At 53.8% G+C, this 20851-nt stretch overlaps 1 protein-coding gene across 1 annotated transcript in view; it reads right to left on the bottom strand.

The window, feature by feature from the left end:
• Positions 1-1786: 1786 nt before the first annotated feature.
• The window catches only part of LOC120393918 (complement decay-accelerating factor-like), a gene marked incomplete at its 3' end in the record, with an annotated part of 31096 nt that continues 12031 nt past the window's right edge, over positions 1787-20851 (bottom strand). The window contains exons 9-10 of the mRNA XM_039518375.1: positions 11498-11683; positions 1787-1880 (exon numbers count right to left, since the gene is read on the bottom strand). Coding sequence (XP_039374309.1) covers positions 1787-1880; positions 11498-11683 — 280 coding nt within the window. The remainder of the gene's footprint in view (positions 1881-11497; positions 11684-20851) is intronic.

The following is a 20851-nucleotide window of genomic DNA, read 5'->3' as shown; positions in this document are numbered from 1 at the left end:
GAACTATCGCGATCACAATCCAAGGCGCGCGATAGTTCAAACTCACTGCAACTTGCTCTGGTGCGACTCCGGGAACTCCACCACACTTTGGCGAATGAGCGGTGGCGGAGCCGGCTGCCAGAGCCATGGAGTTCGACCCCGCTGCGTCTGGATGGGTAAGTCAGTCGGGAACTAAGGTAGTTACGACTTTAGCTACAGCTATTTCACGTAGCTGAAGTTGCATACCCTTAGTTTGACCCCACCCCGTAGTGTAGACCAGGCCTAAGAAAGTTGTCTTAGAGTCTAGAAGCTATTTTAGCCATTTGAAGGGTTTAAGCATGCCTTACAACATCTGAAGCAGATTCTGAAGGTTTTTCTGCTTTTAGCACCAGAAGCAGCGAACCCGGAACATCCACTGCTCAAGGAGACTGCTCCATCAAAACACCACCTCAGGAAGAATGAGTGACCTTAAGAGAGTATGTCCCTTCCCCAAACAGTGACAGGTGAACAATCTAAAAGGACTCTTTTTAAAGAGAGAAAAATAATTTTAGTAGGAATCATCCAAACACCATAGTGAACCACAGTATGATTTCATTCCTCCCATAACTCAACTCTCACTTTTGGATTCTGGTAAATGCCAAAGAAAGAACAGGGCTGGCTCAGCTGAAGCACCAGCTATGCATGGCATCATCTCAGACAATGAACTGTTCTTAAGACCATTGTATTAGTTTTACCTTGGCAATGTGGAAGAGTCCTTATCCCAATTAACTCCATTTTCCGCAACCACACATTGGGCAGAAGTCGTTTCCAATTAATCTGTACCTAAAGAAGAGAAAAAAAGGTTCAAGTTTGTTACTCATGCTTGAGCAAAAGAACTAGTTAACAGTCAGAAAAGACGGAACATGGTTTCTTTCTGCCAGTAGGTGCAGACAAACTATTGGAAAAGAAATTACAACTAACATGATAGGACCAAGGAACACTAAGGCCAGAGTCTATACTACATCTATAAAAAGTACAACTATGTTGCTAAGGGTGTGAAAAATCCATACCCCTGAGTGACAGTTGATTCTCTGAGGCTAACCCCCACGTGGACAGCGCTATATGCGACAGAGAACTCCCGCCCGACATAGCTGCTGCCTCTTGGCAAGATGGATTAACTATGCTGACAGGAAGGCTTTCCCATCAGTAGAGGAGCAGCTTTATATACAAAGTACAGCTGTGCCACTATACATGAAGACCAAGCCCAGTGTAGTTAAAGGCAAGAAAGAGCTACAGACCAGAGGATATAAGCTCCCCAAAGTGTTAACAGGAGAGGTCCTCGCTACAGGCTATGCTTATCAGATGCTTAGAATACCTGTTAATGCTCGGCAAAGGGGAACAAATTACCCCTCTTCTAAATTAGAGATTTTTGCACTCCCTATCTCCAGTAGGTGACAGACCCCTACCACCTCTGCTACAGAACTCTTCAAATACCCAGAAAACTAGTTAATTTACAGATCACATGGCCAACCCCTACAGGAAGGAAGTGATCTCCTTAGGCCTCTAGGCTGAGATCTTCAAAAGAATCTAGCAGGTTAGGTGCCCATCTCCCACTGCATGACAACCGTGGCCGGGTGGCTATCTATTTTCGTTCAACTCCTTTGAAAAAATCGCAGGTGTAATTCTTAACAAAGGTCAGCCCATAGCCACAGATGTATAGCACACCACTCACTTATGTTCTTGAAGTTAAGCAGCCTTTCTACTCTCATTTTGCCAGACTTCACCAGCACAGGTTCTGTTAAATAGTCAAAAACAACTTGCCACTCACCCTTCATTACAGGAGAAGGTTGCTGTTGCACCAACCAGGTGATCCGTTAAATGAACCCTGCCATTTTCTAGTTCTAGTTGTTTACATGGTATTCCTATAAGAGAACAAGACTAATATTAGCGTTACCTCATATTACCTTACTGGGAAAAAGGGGATATGCTAACACTCCTAACATAGCAAATACCATGGCAGATCAAAGCCAATTGTCTGGGAGTTCAAGATCTGTCCTGTCATTAGCGGTCACCATCAAGGCTACAGAGGAAATCTTACAACCCATTTATGGATAATTTTGTAACAAGTGAGAAGCAGCAGAAGCGGGATGATGCTTCCTAATCCCACACAGGCAGTGGTTGCCTTATATCCTGAATCAAGAGAATTAAAATCCACTTGCAGATTTAGATTCATGGTTGCATAGACTCTAGGACTCAAGGGACCTCGAGAGGTCATCGAGTCCAGTCCCCTGCCCTCCTGGCAGGACCAAATACTGTCTAGACATCCCTGAGAGACATTTATCTAACCTACTCTTAAATATCTCCAGAGATGGAGATTCCACAACCTCGAGGCAGTTTATTCCAATGTTTAACCACCCTGACAGTTAGGAAAAGGCAGTTACTCACCTGTAGTAACTGTTGTTCTTCGAGATGTGTTGCTCCTATCCATTCCAGTTAGGTGTGCGTGCCGTGCGTGGTGCGGCATCTCGGAACTTTTACCCTAGCAACACCGGCGGGCGGCTGGCGCCTGGAGTCGCGCCGCTATGGCGAGTTATATACCCCAGCCGGCCCGTCCGCTCCTCAGTTCCCTTCTTGCCGGCTACTCCGACAGTGGGAAGGAGGCGGGTCTGGAATGGATAGGAGCAACACATCTCGAAGAACAACAGTTACTACAGGTGAGTAACCGTCTTTTCTTCTTGGTGATTGCTCCTATGCATTCCAGTTAGATGATTCCCAAGCCTTACCTAGGCGGTGGGATCGGAGTGAGGCGTGGCGGAGTATAATGCAGCGGGCCGAAGGCTGCGTGCGTCTCGAGACTGCTGCCAGCGTAATGGGAGGCGAAGGTGTGGACGAAGACCAGGTGGCTGCTCGACAGATGTCCCGGATCGGAACATTGGCCAGGAAGGCAGCAGATGGCGTGCGCCCTGCCGAGTGTGCAGTGAGCGGCATGGCGATGCGCAAGCAAGCTCGTAACAGGTCGGATACACGCGGTGACCCAGGAGAAATCTGCTGGGAGGATGTCGGCTCTCCCTTCATGCGATCGGCAACGCTACGAACAGCTGAGGCGACGCCGGAAGAGGCTTAGTCCGCTCGATGTAAAGCAAGCGCTCTGCGATCGTCGAGTATGCAGCTGCTGTTCGAGGCAAGGCATGCGGCAGGGGAAGAACACCGGGAGGAAGATCTCCTGGTTGAGATGGAAAGCTGACACTACCTTCGGGAGGAGAGAGGCCGGATGAGGCGAAGCTGCACCTTGTCCCCATGGAAGACAGTGTATGGCGGGTTAACCGTCAGGCGCGAAGCTCAAACTTCGTCGCTGATGTAATGGCGGCGAGGAAGGCCGTCTTCAAGAGAGGTAGAGCAGGAGCACGTGGCTAAGGGCTCGAGCGGAGGACCCATCAGCTTGGCCAACACGCCGAGTTCAAATCCCAGGTCGGGGCAGGGCGCGCACGGCGGTACAAGCGGTCCAGGCCCTTGAGGCGGGAAACCATCTGGTTAGAGAAGATGGACCGACCTTCCACGGAGGGATGAAGGCGGATACCGCTGCCAGGTGAACTCTCAAGGAGGAGACCGCAAGACCTTGCTCCTTAAGGTGCCAGAGGTAGTCCAGGATGGTAGGGACCGGGACCAGGAATGGATTAAGACCTCGATGATCACACAGAGTGCAAATCTCTTCCCACTTCGCTAGGTAAGTGGAGCGGTGGAAGGCTTTCTGCTCTCAAGCAGGACTTGCTGAACCGCTGCAGAACAGCCCCTCTTGGCGTGGGTCAGCCACTCAGGTACCAAGCTGTAAGATGGAGGGACTGCAGGTTCGGATGGCGGAGTCTGCGAAGTCCTGGATGATGAGGTCCGGCCACAGCGGAAGGGGATGGGTTCCCGAGCGGAGAGCTCGAGCAGCAGGGTGTACCAGTGCTGCCTCGGCCAGGCCGGCGCTACTAGAATGGCGTGGGCTCTGTCCCTCCGAAGCTTCAGGAGCACTCGGTGCGGCGGGAGCGGAGGAAGGCGTGAGGCGATCCGTCCAGGGGTAAAGGAAGGCGTCCGACAGGGAGCCTGGCGGCGACCTGGTATGAGCAAAACAGGTGGCACTTCTTGTTCTCCCTGGAGGCGAATAGGTCTGCTCAGAAACCCCACCTCCGGAAGATTGTGTGGACGACATCTGGGCGGAGGGACCACTCGTGGGAGAGGAGCGACCTGCTGAGATGGTCGGCCAGCGTGTTCTGCACTCCCGGAAGAAAGGATGCTTCCAGGTGAATTGAGTGGGTCACGCAGAAGTCCCACAGAACATCGCTTCCTTGCACAGGGAGGAGCGGGCTCCGCCCTGCTTGTTCACATAGAACATCAGCGGTGGTGTTGTCCGTGAATACCGTCACACAGTGGCGTTGCAGGTGGAGTGCAGAAGGTGCGACAGGCCAGGCGGATCGCGCGCAGCTCGCGGACATTGATGTGCAGGGCGAGCTCCTGGGCGACCACAGGCCCTGCGTGTGGAAGTCGCCCAGGTGGGCCCTCAACCAGTGCTGAGGCATCCGTGGTCAGAGTGGCGGACGGGCGAGGAGGTGGAGCGGGACTCCGGCACATGACCTCCGGGTCGAGCCACCAGTTGAGGACTCGAGGGTCGTCCTGGTGACCGTGACCACCATGTCGATGGGGTCTCGATGTGGCGGTACACGGCGCGAGCCAAGACTGGAGCGGACGGAGGTGGGCGGCGTGCGTGGTGACATCGTGCACGAAGCCATGGCCCAGGAGGCGGAGGCAGGAGCGCACCATCGTGGTCGGGAAGGCGGCGAGGTCCCGGATGATGGAGACCATCGTCTGGTGTCGGCGCGAGGAGACAGGCCCTGGCCACCGTGGAGTCAGGACGCTCCGATGAACTCCACTCGCTGTGTCGGAATCAAAGTGGACTTCGGCGTTGATGAGAAGACCGAGCCGCTGAAAGAGAGACAGGATTTCTGTCATCTAGTCCATCACAAGTTGCGGGACTGACCTCGAACCAGCCAGTCGTCGAGATACGGGTAGGCGTGCATCTGGCGGCGTCGGAGGGCTGCGGCAACTACTGCCATGCATTTGGTAAATACCCTCGGGCGGTGGAGAGTCGAGCGGCAACACTGCGAACTGGTAGTGGGTGTTGTTGACCACAAACGGAGTAACGGCGATGGGGAGGATAGATTGCGACATGGATGCGCGTCCTTCATGTCGAGCGGCAAACCAGTCTCCCCGGATCCAGAGAGGAATGATGGTCCCCAAGGTGACCATGCGAAACTTGGGCTTGAGCAGGTACTTGTTCAGCTCGCGAAGGTCCAGGATAGGACGTAGCCCCCTTTCGCTTTGGGGATGAGAAAATAGCGGGAGTAAAATCCCTGCCCGCCTGTCCTGAGGCACTGTTTCTATGGCACCCACGCTCAACAGAGTCTGGATCTCTTGTAAGAGGACTTGCTCGTGAGAGGGTCCCTGAAGAGGACAGGGAGGGTGGGTGGGAAGGAGGGCGAAACAAATTGCAGGCGGTATCCCGACTGGACCGTTTAAAGCACCCAGTTGTCTGTTGTTAATTGGGACCACGCCCGAAAAGAAATGGGAAAGGCAGTTGTAAAATAGCGGGGAAGGATCCGGTAGGAGAGTGATGGGCGTCCTCGGCGTCCCATCAAAGGCCTGCTTGGCCCCTGAGGGCCTTAGGCGGCCTGGCCTGGTTGCGGCGGTTGCGGAAGGGCGACAGCGATTTTGGGCGGTCGCCGGCTATTGTAAGGCGATCTCGAGACTGATAGACAGGTCGGAGGGCTGCTGGCGGAAGGGCCTGCGCTGCGTCGCGGCGTGTGCATGCGAGAAATGTCGTGTCGCAATACGGCCGTCCTTCAAAGTCTGGATTCGAGAATCCATCTTTTCAGAGAAAAGACCCTTTGTGTCGAAGGGCAGGTCCTGTAGCGTGTATTGGACCTCCGGCGGCAGGGTGGAAGACTGCAGCCAGGCGATGCGCCGCATCGTCACACGGAGGCCAAGGTCCTAGCACCTGAGTCCGCGGCGTCGAGGGCGGCGTGATGGAGGATCTAGACAACTTCCTCCTCCTCCAACATCGCCGCGAACTCCTGGCGGGAGGCTGTTGGCAGGAGCTCCGTAAATTTCGCCAGGGGCGTCAAGATATCGAATCGTGCCTGGCGAGGAGGACCATCTGATTGGCTATCCGCATTTGCAGACCTCAGCGGAATAGACCTTCGGCCTAGCAGGTCCATCGCGCGCGTCCTTTGATTTAGGTGCAGGGGCGGTTGGCGTGCCGCTCCTATCATTAACCGACTGGACTACCAGAAGTCCGGGGTGGATCGTGTACAGATATTCATAGCCCGTGGGAGGGACAGAGTATTTGCGTTCGACCCCACGGGCTGTAGGAAAATGCGGGCGCAGGCGTCTGCCAGATAGTGGTGGCATTCTTCTGCACTGTCCGCACAAAGGCAGTGCAACTCGCACTAACACGTCTGCCTCAACTACGTTTGTGATGGGGTCCTCGTCCTCCTGTACTTCCTCTGCCGGCAGGGCCGTAACCGTCGCCAGCGGTGAAGGAGGTCTTGGTGAGCCTTTAAGTCTATGGGCGGAGGCTCCTTCGTCGGCGCTCCGGCCACCGCTTCATCAGGCGAGGGCGAGGAGGACAAGCCCTGGATGACCACCTCCGAAGAGGATCCACTGCGTGCTCGTCGGGGAGGCGGGCTGCGGCGTGCCCTGGGGTTCTGACGGTATAGCATCCGCAGCAGGTGGCAAAGGGCGGTCGGGTGATTGTCGCCTCTGGAACCCTGCGCTCGGGCGAGAGGCCTTGGGGAAGGGCACCCCTGAGCCTCATACTGGGCCCATGGAACCCAGAATCCCCACGGCTGTGCCCGCCGAGGATGGCCCTGTGGGGTGGGTGGTAGGAGTCGTAGCCTTCCGTCCCAGAAGCGACCGGCGTGGGCGAGATGGCCATGGAAGTGCCGGCGCTGGCGGTGCGCTGCAAGTGAGGCAGTCCGTCCCGGATGGCAGTGAAGCGATGCTGGTCCGCTTCGGTACCGGAAGGCGACGGGAGTGGCGTCCGTCACGGTGCGGGAGCTCGACGGTGCCGGGAGCTCGGCGGGATTGAGACCTGCGGTGCCAGGGCGCTCGCGCGGTCGCGGTGCGGGGCGGCGACCTCTGGCGGTGCCGGCGCGATGGCGACCTGGACCTCGTGCGGCGCGGGAATACGACGGTACGCGATGGCGGCGGTACCGGGACTGCGACCGGCGTTCCGGCGGCGTCGGTACGCGATGGCGGCGGTGCGAGATCGCCAGCGGCAGGGCGGAGACCTGCCGTGGGACCGAGAGCGAGACCGGGACGGGTGTGTCGTCCATGTCGCCTGTCCAGGGGCGGTGGCGGGTCATTCTGGCTGGCTTTCCCGCCCGACCGACAGCCCGCACCGGCGGTGCCAGAGGCGGAGGCCTGGTGCCTCTATGAGCTGAATCAGCTCGCGCGGAGGAGAATGTCTCTGGCGTTGGCGGCAGCGGGCTCAACCACGGGCGGTACCGGGAGCATGGCGGCGCGGACTCGGCAGGCCTGGCGGCGCCGAGTCAAAAGTCGGTGCCGCGGCATGCCACGGTCACGCGGGGCCGCAGGTTGCGCAACCACTTCGCCGAGTCCTCAGCGCGAACCTGCGCCAGTGCCTTCGCCAGCCTCTGCTTCTTGAAGCGGCGGCGGTGCCAAGACCGTGGCGCTTTCTGAATCTGTGGTGCGCGGAGCTGGGCGTCGGTGCGCTGGTGCGCTCTGCACCGAGGAAGCTCGCGGTGCAGGCGCGGGCGGTGCGGTGGCTGAAGCGACGCCTCCATCAAGAGCTGCTTCAAGTGGATATCCGCTCTTTTGAGTCCGCGGTTTAAATGTAGAGCGGGCGAACACTTATCTGTTCTATGCCCTTCGCCCAGGCAGCGGAGGCAGGCGTCGTGCAGGTCTCCGACAGGCATAGGTCTCTGGCACGCAGTGCAGGGCTTAAAGCCGGTGCCTTGGGCATGAGCCGCACGGATGAGGCAAAGGGAAAGCCCCCTTTTACCTTACCTATTAACACTAACTATCTAACTAACTGTAAAACTAATCACTAAACTAACTATATACAAACAAGAAGCGAGAGCTAGGGTCGTGGAGAGCGAAGAGCACTCCACTGTTTCAACTGGCCGTCACAGGCGGTAGAAGGAACTGAGGGCGGACCGGCGGCTGGGAGTATATAACTCGCGCCATAGCGGCGCCACTCCAGGGCGCCAGCGGCCGCCGGTGTTGCTAGGGTAAACGTTCGAGATGCCGTGCATGCGGCGCGCACCTAACTGGAATGCATAGGATCACTCGAAGAAGAACTTTTTCCTAATGTCCAACTAAACCATCCTTGCTGCAGTTTAAGCCCATTGCTTTTTGTTCTATCCTTAGAGGCTAAGGTGAACAACTTTTCTCCCATCTCCTTATGACACCCTTTTAGATACCTGAAAACTGCTATCATGTCCCCTCTCAGTCTTCTCTTTTCCAAACTACACAAACCCAATTCTTTCAGCCTTTCTTCATAGGTCATGTTCTCTAGACCTTTAATAATTCTCGTTGCTTTTCTCTGGACCCTCTCCAATTTCTCCACATCTTTCTTGAAATGTGGTGCCCAGAACTAGACACACTACTCCATCTGAGGCCTGACCAGCGCAGAGTAGAGCAGAAGAATGACTTCTCGTGTCTTGCTCACAAAACACCTCTTAATGCATCCCAGAATCATGTTTGCTTTTTGCAACAGCATCACACTGTTGACTCACATTTAGCTTGTGGTCCACTATAACCCCTAGATCCCTTTCTGCCATACTCCTTCCTAGACAGTCTTTTCCCATTCTGTATGTGTGAAACTGATTGTCCCTTCCTAAGTGGAGCACGTTGCATTTGTGTTTATTAAACTTCATCCTGTTTACTTCAGACCACTTCTCCAATTTAGTATAAGTTCAAATATTCCTATTGTACGTTAAGGCCCAGATCTGAAAACTCATATACATAAACGTATTTGTGTGGGTAGATCCATTGACATAACTGGCAGCAATTACAAATAAAAGCAACATAATACATGGGAAAAAGGATAGATGGCATAAATTATGAAAGGTAAAAAAATCGATATGACTTAAATACATCAGTGAAAGAGTCACAACTGGCATGGTTACAGACAATAAGGAGAAGGTTTTGAAGTTCTTTAGGAACAAAAGAAATCCTACTGTAAGAGAATGCGCCTGTGTCCACACCCTAGAGACTGCTGTAATAATCTTTGTACCAAGTATGCCTTGTGAGGTATCTGACCATTTATAGTTTACTGGTCAATACTGTCCTGATAAAATGTGTAACAACACCATTATAAGTTATAAGATTTCCCTGTATAATGTTAACTCATGTTGCAAACCACAGTACAAGTAGGTAAACAGCTCTGTCTCAGAAGAATGTGTGCTCTGCTTAATTTGCATTTAAGCAGTAAAGCAGTCATGAAGCAGGAAAAAAGGCAAAAACAGCAGCAGGAAGATCTTTCCTGGGAATGTTTTCCAAGGGGCAGCGCTGACACTATAAAAAAGGAGGGACAAACACTCCCAGGTACCCCTCCTGCCTCTCACTCCGTCCACTGCACTAGATGAGACAAAGGAAGCAGCCACTAAGCTGAAGCAGGGGTCCTCCTAAGAAGTTGGGTCAATCGACTGCTGAGAGATTGTGGTAGAAAAGCTTGATTTTGAATTTAACATAGTTCGTTAACCTGGGCACCAGTTGTGTTTTATCTTGACTTCTCTTGTAACCATTTCGGACTTATGCCTCATTACTTGCCTTCACTTAAAATCTCTTTGTAGTTAGTAAACTGGTTTGATCTAATCCAGTGTGTTTAAACTGAAGTGTCTGTGAAACTCTATTTGGGTAACAAGGTGTGTGCATATTAGTTCTACTGAAGAAATGGAGACTTGATATGAATTTGTATTGTCGGAGAGGGCTGGGCAATAGGAGAAGTACGTTTCTGGAGGAAAAAACAAAACAAATACTAGGAGTTTGTTGGGGTCACCCTGCTGTATAACCCAGGCTAGTGAGAGCCAAGGTGTGGCTGGCTGAGACCTAGCTGGGGTGACTTGCACTTTGGAGGCTGCTTGCAAACAGTCCAGACTGTAGCCTCCAGTAGCAAAGCATTATAGGGCACCCCAGGTGAGAGGGCAGGGGTGACAGATTCTCCTTAGTCTGGATTATACATTCAGTATACGCGCCTTGTAATGGTACAAACCTATTACTAAATGTAGATGATAAAACAATTATGATGCAGGAAAGGCAGACGTTTTCAGGAAATATTTGCCTTTTGTAATTGGAGAGAAGCACGACAACATAGTCTTATCACAAGAGCATGATGAAGTACTTTCACGTCTATTAGTAATTAAGGAGGAAGTTAAACTACATCTGCTAGGGATAAACATTGTTAAAATCAAACTCTTGGGATAACTTGCACCCAAGTGTCCTAAAAGCTTGGCCAAGGAGATCTCTAGCCCACTGATTAACTTCTAATTAATCATAGAGTACCAGGAAATTCTTCCATGCTTCTTGAGTGCTGATCTTGTGACAGTATTCAAAAAGGGCAAGCAGAAGGACCTAGGAAACTATACACTAGTTAACATGATCTAACTCACAGGTATAATAATTTAAAGGTATTGTGGGATTCATTAATTCCAAGGGCAAATCTGTTCTCATGTCTTGTGCAGTGTAGGCCAATTTTTTTTGCAATTCATAAGGAATTAAGAACAGAAATATAATTAATATCAATCAATAAGGTTAAGCACATTTCTGTTTGCCGGACCAGGTTCTAAGTGTCTAATCCTTTTTTAAATCATGCCCTGTTCTTTGCCTCCAAAGAATGGTATCATAAATATTAATGCACATTTCAGTTAGAGTTGAATTGTAAAGATTAAGTAAACATTCGATTACAATTCCTCCCAAAATGAGGATTGTACAATGACCTTAATTTCCCCCTTCTAAGAACTTTATGGCTGTGATATGAACTCACAGAAGCCTGAGCCCTCCCAGAGAGTTCTGAAAAATACAGTTTCCAAACAATCCTGCTTGTAAGCCCCTCTTTCTCCCTCCCCCTTTAGCACTGAGGACTAGGGTACTGGCATAAAAGCAAAACCTTAGTTTAAGAGTTTATCTCCACCTAAAATCAACCATTTGTGACATGAGAATTAACTGCAATCTTGGAACACTGAAGGGAGACAGAAAATGCAGGATGTGTTAGAGGAAAAAATGGTTTCAGGAAAGATTTATGAAGTGTCCATCACTCTTCAGTTTTCCAACAGTAACTACTTTTCATGATAAGTATTTAGGGGGACTAAGCACTAATTGAATTTCCTCAGGTTTATGAGTTTACTTAGCAATCAAAATATAGTTTTTCCTAGGAGGAGATAGTAAAATAAGAAGAGGATACCCAATTGAAGAGAGATTTCTAACTGTGTCAAGTTGGCTTGCACATCAGTCAAAATGTAAAAGCAAAGACACTCACCTACACAAATCTCAGGGTCTACTGACCATGTTGAATTTGCAAGACATGTAACTAAAGGAGACTTTTCAGAGCCCAAAACGTATCCTGGGCGACAGGAGTATTTCAGTTCGGTCCCAACAGGATAGGAATTGTTCACTACCCCAGGCAGCTCAGCAAAACTCAATCTTGGAGGAGAATCACAAGGGCCTAGCAATAGAGACAGACACGGAAGGGAAAAGTTAACCATGAGCGATATTCAGTAGTCTGTTGTAACAGAATACTCGTTTTTGAGAAGTCACAAATGATTTTATTGGGGACAATTTGGATGTACTTGTTGTCATGAGCGCCTTGAAGCTAGTTCACTGAATGGGCTTTATACAAAACTGCAGTACATTAAAATTTTACATTATTTACCATGTATACATCACCCTGAGCATGTATGGTAAGTACATTGTGCAAGACAGGACATTCCTCCACCTCACAGGGCTTATGATCTAACGCAGCACAGGCTCAGAGACACTGTTACAACCATATAGAGTGACATGAAAGAAGGTGATGTACAGGGCAAAGGAGACCAAGGAGCAATCTATAGACGAGTCGATGAAACTTGTCTGGCATTAGAAACAAGTCTCTCTGAGACAGCTGATTTTCGTATTTCTCATGCGATGCATGGAAGCTGTATGACGAGCATGAGGACAAGTGCCAATGAAAAGCAAAGTCAGGAAAGTAACTGAAATACTTCCCGATGTTCTGTATTGTATTTTCTAAGGGGCAACTGATCCTAAATTCTCAATTACTGAGGACAATCTTCACGGTTGCTATATTTGCTTTCCACAAACTACTCTCAGTATAACCTTTTATGAGCGATGTACCTGAAAAATTGGATGCTAATACCTGAACCGTATTACTGAATTTATTAACCTTAATTTGAGATACTGCAGATTATGTATTTTATGTCTTTCAAACTGAAGTTTATACTTTTGGATAATTTAAGCGTTATACCCAGATGTACAGATGCTCTTTTCTTAACCTGTGTATTAGATCACTTTAACATTAGCTTTAATGAAGATTTTAATCCATTTCTGTACAGTTACAAACCTAAGACTATAATGGGGAACTTGCTCATTTTATAATCCATAGGACTCTTATACTCCAAACTTTGCTTTACTGAAACTGCTCAGCTACAGAAGCCGCACCTTTACCTGCTGTTTAGAGGGCCTTTTCTCCCCCTACCCCTCCACCACCACAATGGAAAGGAGACACCCGCAGCCCCTAGCAGCAGGCCCTGGGCATTAACAGTCTCACGAACAGGACAGAGTTTAGCTTCTGAGGCCGAAACGCTCCCGGGGGCTCAAAGCTCGCCCAGAGGTGCAGGGGCTGGGGTGGGGCAGTGGGGACCTGTCACTGATGGAGGGCTTTGGGCCTCCTTCGTCCCCTCCTGCCCCCACTGGCTGAGTCCGGCGCAGCCCGGGCTGAGGGGCTGGATGGGGGCCGGGCCCTTGTGTGATGGGGAAGGCCCATGGAAGCCTCTGTGGCTCTGGTCCATGCCCAGCCTGGCACCAATGCAGGGGGGATGGGACTGAGGGGACTTTGTGCCTGGGCAGGGACCGTCCCCCTCCCTGACCCACTGCACATTCCTGAATCAAGCAGAAGTCGTCTCACTGATGGATGCTCCCACATTGCTTAGCAACAAGATTCTTGAATAAGCAGGTTAATTGTATATGGTCACTGATCCACCAAGGAACTTGAAAGTAGTTACTGAAGCTAATTTTGAGTAGACCTATTCAGTGAGGAATGTCTGACATATCCATCAGCGAAGGGTGGCCCCAGCAAATTTTCCAGAGAAAATAAAATATTTACGACATAAAACTCTCCAACTGCTGTGCCATTAGTATCACGTCGGAGCCTTCGTGCGGGCCAACACTGAGCTATCAGAAAAACATAAGAACATACTCTTATTTTAATAGGAAAGAGATTAATTTTAAATATTTTCACACAGCCGCCTTCGTTGAAAAGGATCCTGACATGCCCTAGATGCTACAATGACCTGCCACAGGCCAGGTGAGCCCGTTGTGGGGTTCCTCAGGTTTTCCAGTAGCCTATAAGAACAGACAGGCTTCCCACAGCCAGGGGTTGAAAAGACGGTTACTCACCTGTAGTAACTGGTGTTCTTGAGATGTGTTGCTCCAATCCATTCCAGTTAGGTGTGCGCGCGCGTGCGGCATCTCGGAACTTTTTCCCTAGCAGCCCGGCGGGCCGGCTGGCGCCCCCTGGAGTGGCGCCGCTATGGCGCTAACTATATACCCCAGCCGGCCCGTCTGCTCCTCAGTTCCTTCTTGCCGGCTACTCCGACAGTGGGGAAGGAGGGCGGGTCTGGAATGGATTGGAGCAACACATCTCGAAGAACACCAGTTACTACAGGTGAGTAACCGTCTTTTCTTCTTGGTGATTGCTCCAATGCATTCCAGTTAGGTGATTCCCAAGTCTTACCTAGGCGGTGGGGTCGGGTGAGGCGTGGCGGGTGTAGTATCGCAGAGCCGAAGGCTGCGTCGTCTCGAGACTGCTGCACCAGCGTAGTGGGAGGCGAAGGTGTGGACTGAAGACCAGGTGGCGCTCGACAGATGACCTGGATCGGGCGTTGGCCAGGAAGGCAACCCGATGGCGTGCGCCCTCGTCAGTGGCGGTGGCGGCATGGCGGCGCGAGCAAGCTCGTAACAGGTCCGAATGCATGCGGTGACCCAGGACGAAATTCTCTGGGAGGAGACCGGCTCACCCTTCATGCGATCGACAGCGGCGACAAACAACTGGGTCGAGCGCCGGAAAGGCCGTCCGCTCGATGTAAAGGCAAGCGCCCTGCGGGCGTCCAGGGTGTGAAGCTGTTGTTCCCGAGGCGAGCATGCGGCCGGGAAGAAGACCGGGAGGAAGATCTCCTGGTTGAGGTGGAAGCGAAACCACCTTAGGGAGGAAGGCGGATGCGGCGAAGCTGTACCTTGTCTGCATGGAAGGCGGTGTAAGGTGGGCCCACCGTTAGTGCTCGAAGCTCAGAAACTCGTCTCGCGGATGTGATGGCGACGAGGAAAGCTGTCTTCCAGGAGAGGTAGAGTAGCGAACATGTGGCCAAGGGCTCGAAGGGGGGACCCATCAGTTTGGCCAGGACGAGTTCAAATCCCAGGTCGGGGCAGGGCGCCGCACCGGCGGTACAAGCGGTCCAAGCCTTTAAGGAAGCAGGAAACCATCTGGTTGGAGAAGATGGACCGACCTTCCAGCGATGGACGAAAGGCGGACACTGCTGCCAGGTGAACCTTCAACGAGGAGACTGCAAGACCTTGCTCCTTAAGGTACCAAAGGTAGTCGAGGATGGTAGGTACCGGAACTACGAATGGATTCATAGATCGCTGATCGCACCAAAGCGCGAACCTCTTCCACCGCGAGGTAAGTGGAGCGGGTGGAAGGCTTTCGACTTTCAAGGAGGACTTGCTGAACTGCCGCGGAACAGCCCCTCTCTGCGTGGGTCAACCACTCAGGTACCAAGCTGTAAGATGGAGGGACTGCAGGTTCGGATGGCGGAGTCTGCCGAAGTTCTGGGTGATGAGGTCCGGCCACAGCGGGAGGGGATGGGGTCCCGAGCGAGAGCTCGAGCAGCAGGGTGTACCAGTGCTGTCTCGGCCAGGCGCGCTATGAGAATGGCGTGGGCTCTGTCTCTCCGAGCTTCAAGAGCACTCGGTGCACAGCGGTGGAGGAAGGCATAGAGGCGATCCGTCCAGGGGTAGAGAAAGGCGTCGGACAGGAGCCTGGCGGCGACCCTGGAATGAACAGAACCGGTGGCACTTCCTGTTCTTCCTGGAGGCGAATAGGTCTATCTGGGAAACCCCACCTCCGGAAGATTGTGTGGGCGACATCTGGGCGGAGGACCACTCGTGTGAGAGGAGCGACCTGCTGAGCAGGTCGGCCAGCGTGTTCTGCACTCCCGGAAGAAAGGGCGGCTTGTAGGTGAATGGAGTGGAGTCACGCAGAAGTCCCACAGAAGCATCGCCTCCCTGCAGAGAGGAAGAGCGCGCTCCGCCCTGTTTGTTCCACGTAGAACATTGCTGTCGTATTGTCCGTGAATACTGTCACACATCGGCCTTGCAGATGGGGGCAGAAAGTTTGGCAGGCTAGGCGGATCGCTGCGGCTCGCGGACATTGATATGCAGGGCGAGCTCCTGGGTCGACCAGAGGCCCTGGGTGTGGAGCTCGCCCAGGTGGGCCCCCAACCGAGCGCCCGGCGTCCGTGGTGGCGTGGCGGACGGGCGCGGAGGTGGAGCAGGATCGGCACACACGATCTCGGGTCGAGCCACCATCGGAGGGACTCGAGGGTCGCTTTGGAGACCGTCACCACCATCTCGGCGGGTCTCGATGCGGCGTACACCGGCGCCAGCCCGGACTGGAATGGGCGGAGGTGGAGCCGCGCGTACGCGGTCACATACGTGCAAGCCGCCATGTGACCCAGGAGGCGGAGGCAGGAGCGCACCGTCGTGGTCGGGAAGGTGACTAGGTCCATGATCAGAGTGACCATCGTTTGATGGCGGGCGCGAGAGACAGGCCCTGGCTATGGTGGAGTCGAGGACGCTCCGATGAACTCCACAGCGCTGAGAAGGGATCAAAGTGGACTTCTCGGCGTTGATGAGAGGCGAGCCGCCTGAAGAGGACGGATCTCTGCCACCTGGCCCATCACGAGTTGTCGAGATTGCCCGCGAACCAGCCAGTCGTCGAATACGGGTACGTGGATCTGACAACGGCGGAGGGCTGCGGCGACCACCGCCATGCATTTGGTAAAGACCCTCGGCGCGGTGGAGAGACCGAATGGCAACACCGCAAACTGGTAGTGGGCGTTGCCGAGCACAAATCGAAGGTAACGTCGATGAGGAGGATAGATGGCAACATGGAAGTAAGCGTCCTTCATGTCGAGGCGGCAAACCAATCTCCCGGATCAGGGAGGGAATGATGGTCCCCAAGGTGACCATGCGAAACTTAGGCTTGAGCAGGAACTTGTTCAGCTCGCGAAGGTCCAGGATAGGGCGTAGCCCGCCTTTCGCTTTGGGGATAAGGAAATAATGGGAGTAGAATCCCTGCCCGCCTGTCTGGAGGCACTGCTTCTATGGCACCACGCTCAACAGAGTCTGGACCTCTTGCAAGAGGACTTGCTCGTGAGAGGGTCCCTGAAGAGGACAGGGAGGGTGGGTGGGAAGGCGGGGCGAAACAAATTGAAGGCGGTATCCCGACTGGACTGTTTGCAGCACCCAGCTGTCCGATGTCAAATGGGACCACGCCGAAAAAGAAATGGGAAAAGCGGTTGTAAAATAATGGGGAAGGATCCGGTAGAGAGATGGGCCGTCCTCGGCGTCCCATCAAAAGTGGACTTGGCCCCTGAAGTGCGGGCGAACCTGCCCCTGGCCCCGCCGATTGCCCGGCCAGGCGGCGGCGGTTCTGGGCGATCGCCCGGCTAGCATCGGCGATAAGCGCTGTTGGTAGCGGGAGGTTGCGGCGGAAGGGTCTGCGTTGCGTCGCGGCGTGTGCATCGGCGTGCGGATGGCGTGCGACCGTCCTTCAGGGTCTGGATCCGAGAATCCGTCTTTTGGAAAACAGACCCTGGGTGTCGAAAGGAGGTCCTGGAGAGTATACTGCACCTCCGGCAGGGTGGAGGATTGCAGCCAGGAGATGCGACTCATCGTCACGCCAGATGCCAGGGTCCGAGCCCCGGAGTCCGCGGCGTCGAGGGCGGCCGTGATAGAGGATCTGGAGGACCTCTTTCCCTCCTCCAACAAGGCCGAGAACTCCTGGCGAGATGTTGATGGCAGGAGCTCCGCGAACTTCGCCAGGGACGTCAGGATGTCAAAGACGTACCTGGCGAGAAGGACCATAATGTTCGCTATCCGCATTTGTAAGCCCCCTGCGGAGTAGACTTTACGGCCGAGCAGGTCCATGCGGCGGGCGTCCTTGGATTTGGGCGCTGGGGCAGGTTGGCCGTGTCTCTCACGGTCGTTAACGGATTGAACGACCAGGGAGTCCGGAGTAGGGTGGGAGTAGAGGTACTCGTAGCCCGTTGGGGGGGCTAAGTACTTACGCTCGACCCCGCGTGCTGTAGGTTGAATAGAAGCGGGGGTCTGCCAGAGCGTAGTGGCGTTTTTTTGAATTGTCCTCACGAAGGGCAATGCCACTCGGACGGGAGTGTCCGCGCCGACCACATTGGTGATCGGGTCCTCGTCCTCTTGGACCTCCGCCACGGGGAGACCCATGGCCGCCGCCACTCGGCGAAGCAGTTCCTGGAAGGCCCGAAGGTCAATGGGCGGGGGCTCGTTGGCCACAGCACCTGCCACCGCCTCGTCTGGCGAGGACGATGAAGAGACGCCCTGCCCGATTGGATCTGGCACCGGGGCTGGTGGTTGAGCCTCCGCTTTGTCGGGCGGAGTGGCTGACTGGCGGACCGTAGGAGCGGGGGGCTCATGCGGAGGAGAGGGAGGCGGTCGGCTAACTGTCGCCTCGGGGACTCTGGTCCCGGCGGTCGCATCCCGCAAAGGAAAAGGGGTGCCCTGCGCCTCATGATGCCCAGGGACCCAGTAGCCCCACTGCTCGTGATGGAGCCCTTGCGGTCGGCAACTGATGGGCGGTATCGTCTGCACGGAGGCCACGAAGCTGGGCGGGATGGCCAAGCGGTGCCAGCGCGAGGATTGAACCGCTGAGGGCGGAGTCCCTCCGCCCGGCGGCGCCCGGTCGATATGAGTAGCGCCCGGCTGGGCGGCGTCGCGACCGTCGGCCACGCGGTGCCGGGAGCTCGACCGGGACCGGGATCTGCGGTGCGGGAAGGACTTGCGAGTCGCGGTGTCGTGAGCAGTGCGGGATGGAGATCTCGGCGGTACCTTGATGCGGTGACCTGGATCTGGACCGGTGCGGGAATACGACGGTGGCGAGATTGAGAAGCGGTACCGGGACTCAGACGGCGGCAGGATGGTGCCGGTGCGGGATGAGGCGGCGTCGGGATGGTGCGCGGTGCGAGATGAGGCGGCGTCGAGATCCCGAGCAGCGGGGCGGCGACCTGCGGCAGGACGGGATCGTGACCGGGGCGCCTTCCGTGCCATTCGTCCAGGAGGCGGCGTGTCATTCTGGCGGTTTCCCCACTGATGCAACAGCCGCACGGCGGTGCCGGGGCTGGAGGCTCGGTGCCTCTATGAGCGGATTAGCTCACGCGGAGGAGAAACGTCCCGGCGTTGGCGGCAGCCTTGGCTCCACCACGGTCGGTGCGGGGCGCGGCAATGCGGACTCGGCGGCGCTTGCGGTGCGGTCGAGGCCCAGGGCACGCTACGCCGCGGCCGCAGCCACTCTCGCGGCGTCCTCCGTGCGGGCTTTTGCCACTGCTTTCGCCAGCTGCTGACTCTGTGAAAGCGGCGGCGGCGCCAGGTCTTCTTGGCGCGGCAGGCACGAGGCAGCGGTGCGGAGCGGCTCGGTGCGCGGGTGCACTCTGCGAAGAAGCCCTCGGTGCGGCGCGGGCGGTGCCGGGGTTGGAGGGCGCCTCCGCAGGAGCTGTTTGAGGTGAATGTCCCGGTCCTTACGGGTCCAGCGGCGAAAGCCGAGCAGATAGCGCACTTGTCCGTGCGGTGTCCTTCGCCCAGGCAACGGAGGCAAGAGCCGTGGGGATCACCAACCGGCATAGGCCTCTGGCACGCTGCGCAGGGCTTAAAGCCCGGTGCCTTGGGCATGAGCCCGCACCGGGGAAGGAAAGGGAGGAACTACCCCCCTTATCCTTACCTAAATCACTAACTAACTAACTATTGAACTAACTATACTAACACTAAACCAACTATGTACAAGGAAAAGTAGCGAGAGCTAGGGATGTGGAGGACAGAGAGCACTCCACAGTTCCAACTGGCCGTCACGGGCGGTAGAAGGAACTGAGGCGGGCGGGCGGCTGGGGTATATATTTAGCGCCATAGCGGCGCCACTCCAGGGCGCCAGCCGGCCGCGGGGTTGCTAGGGAAAAAGTTCGAGATGCCGTGCACGCCTTGCACACCTAACTGGAATGCATGGGAGCAATCACTCGAAGACGAACTAAAGGCGTCTGCACTGCTGTGCTAGGTCACGTTCTCTAAACAGGAATTAGCCTACTGAGAGGAACCACGCTGCACAATAATGATGGAGGTGCAGAGAGGGTTTGGATTAGCAGCACAGAGTAGCTGGTCCCCACTGCACGACAAGCTCCAGCCTAAGCAACTCTCAAGCTCCCCCCAACACTCCCAGTGGGCCAGATTTTGAACCCAAAATTCTAAAATTTAGCAAATCCAAGTTCTTCCAATTTACATGAGAAAGTACCAGCTCCTACTGCTCCTTCGGGAGGCACAGTTGCGATCTGTCCTGGGTAATTATGACTAAGTCAAAAAGAAGAGGAAAAATCAGCTACGAACATTACATCAGTCTCCCATCACCAGCTGGCCACTCAGAGTCAGGAGCTTGCCAAACTTATGTTTAGGAATCTGCATCTTTAGAGGGAAGACACACTTATCCCACTTACACATTGCCACAGCAAGAGCCCATGTACTACTAGTTGGGCTATGCTGCAGAGTGCTGCTGGGATCCCGTTCTTATATTCTAGGGGAAGCGCACAGCAATCTCCACAATGAGCTTGCAACCACTTCCCTTTACAAAAAGTTCTCTCTCTCTCTTTAAGAGCTCTAACAGTTCCGTAGTTTGAGCAGGGATGTGAAAGGCTCAACGTGGTGCCTCTTGCTGTCACCATGAGTTACCAACTGCCAAAATCTGTCATTTCCCTTCAGTTTTACTCATCAAAACTTCTGAGAGGGATTTCTAAACGCCCTGAACCCGCTGTTCTCACTGAGCATGCTGCAAGGTGTTGCCACGTGCAACTCAGAACTATACATCTCCATCCCTCACATCAAAATATCCTTTGGACTAGTAGAAGGTGCACCGTGTTGGGAACCAGGAGATGATGAGTTCAACTTTCATTATTTCTACTGACTGGGGTTAACAATCCTGTGCCCTTCAAAACCCAAGTTATCACGGAGCAACCCATCTTCCCTGAATGAAAGCTACACAAGCTAGAAGAGAACCCAGATCTCTAATATGGCTGACCCAAGTCTCATCCATGCAGCATAACTGAAAGAATTTGCCAAATCTAAATACTTGGCTATGTGATGTGTACAATGAGATTATTCGTGCATATATATATTCCATTGTTTTAGTGTGTTGGGCATCCTCCTCTTGTGGTTGGTCCAGATAACAATTTACTCCTGCTGTCACCTAATATAATTAGTTCTATAACTTGACAGAGGTCTATCCTGCAGTACCTTAGGCCCAAGAGTCAAACCTCAATGACACATGGAGATG

Source organism: Mauremys reevesii, unplaced genomic scaffold (genome assembly GCF_016161935.1).
Source record: "Mauremys reevesii isolate NIE-2019 unplaced genomic scaffold, ASM1616193v1 Contig36, whole genome shotgun sequence".
Classification (NCBI taxonomy): Eukaryota; Metazoa; Chordata; order Testudines; family Geoemydidae; genus Mauremys; species Mauremys reevesii.
The sequence above is the reverse complement of the archived record's forward strand: the minus strand, read 5'-3'. Positions and strand labels throughout refer to the sequence as shown.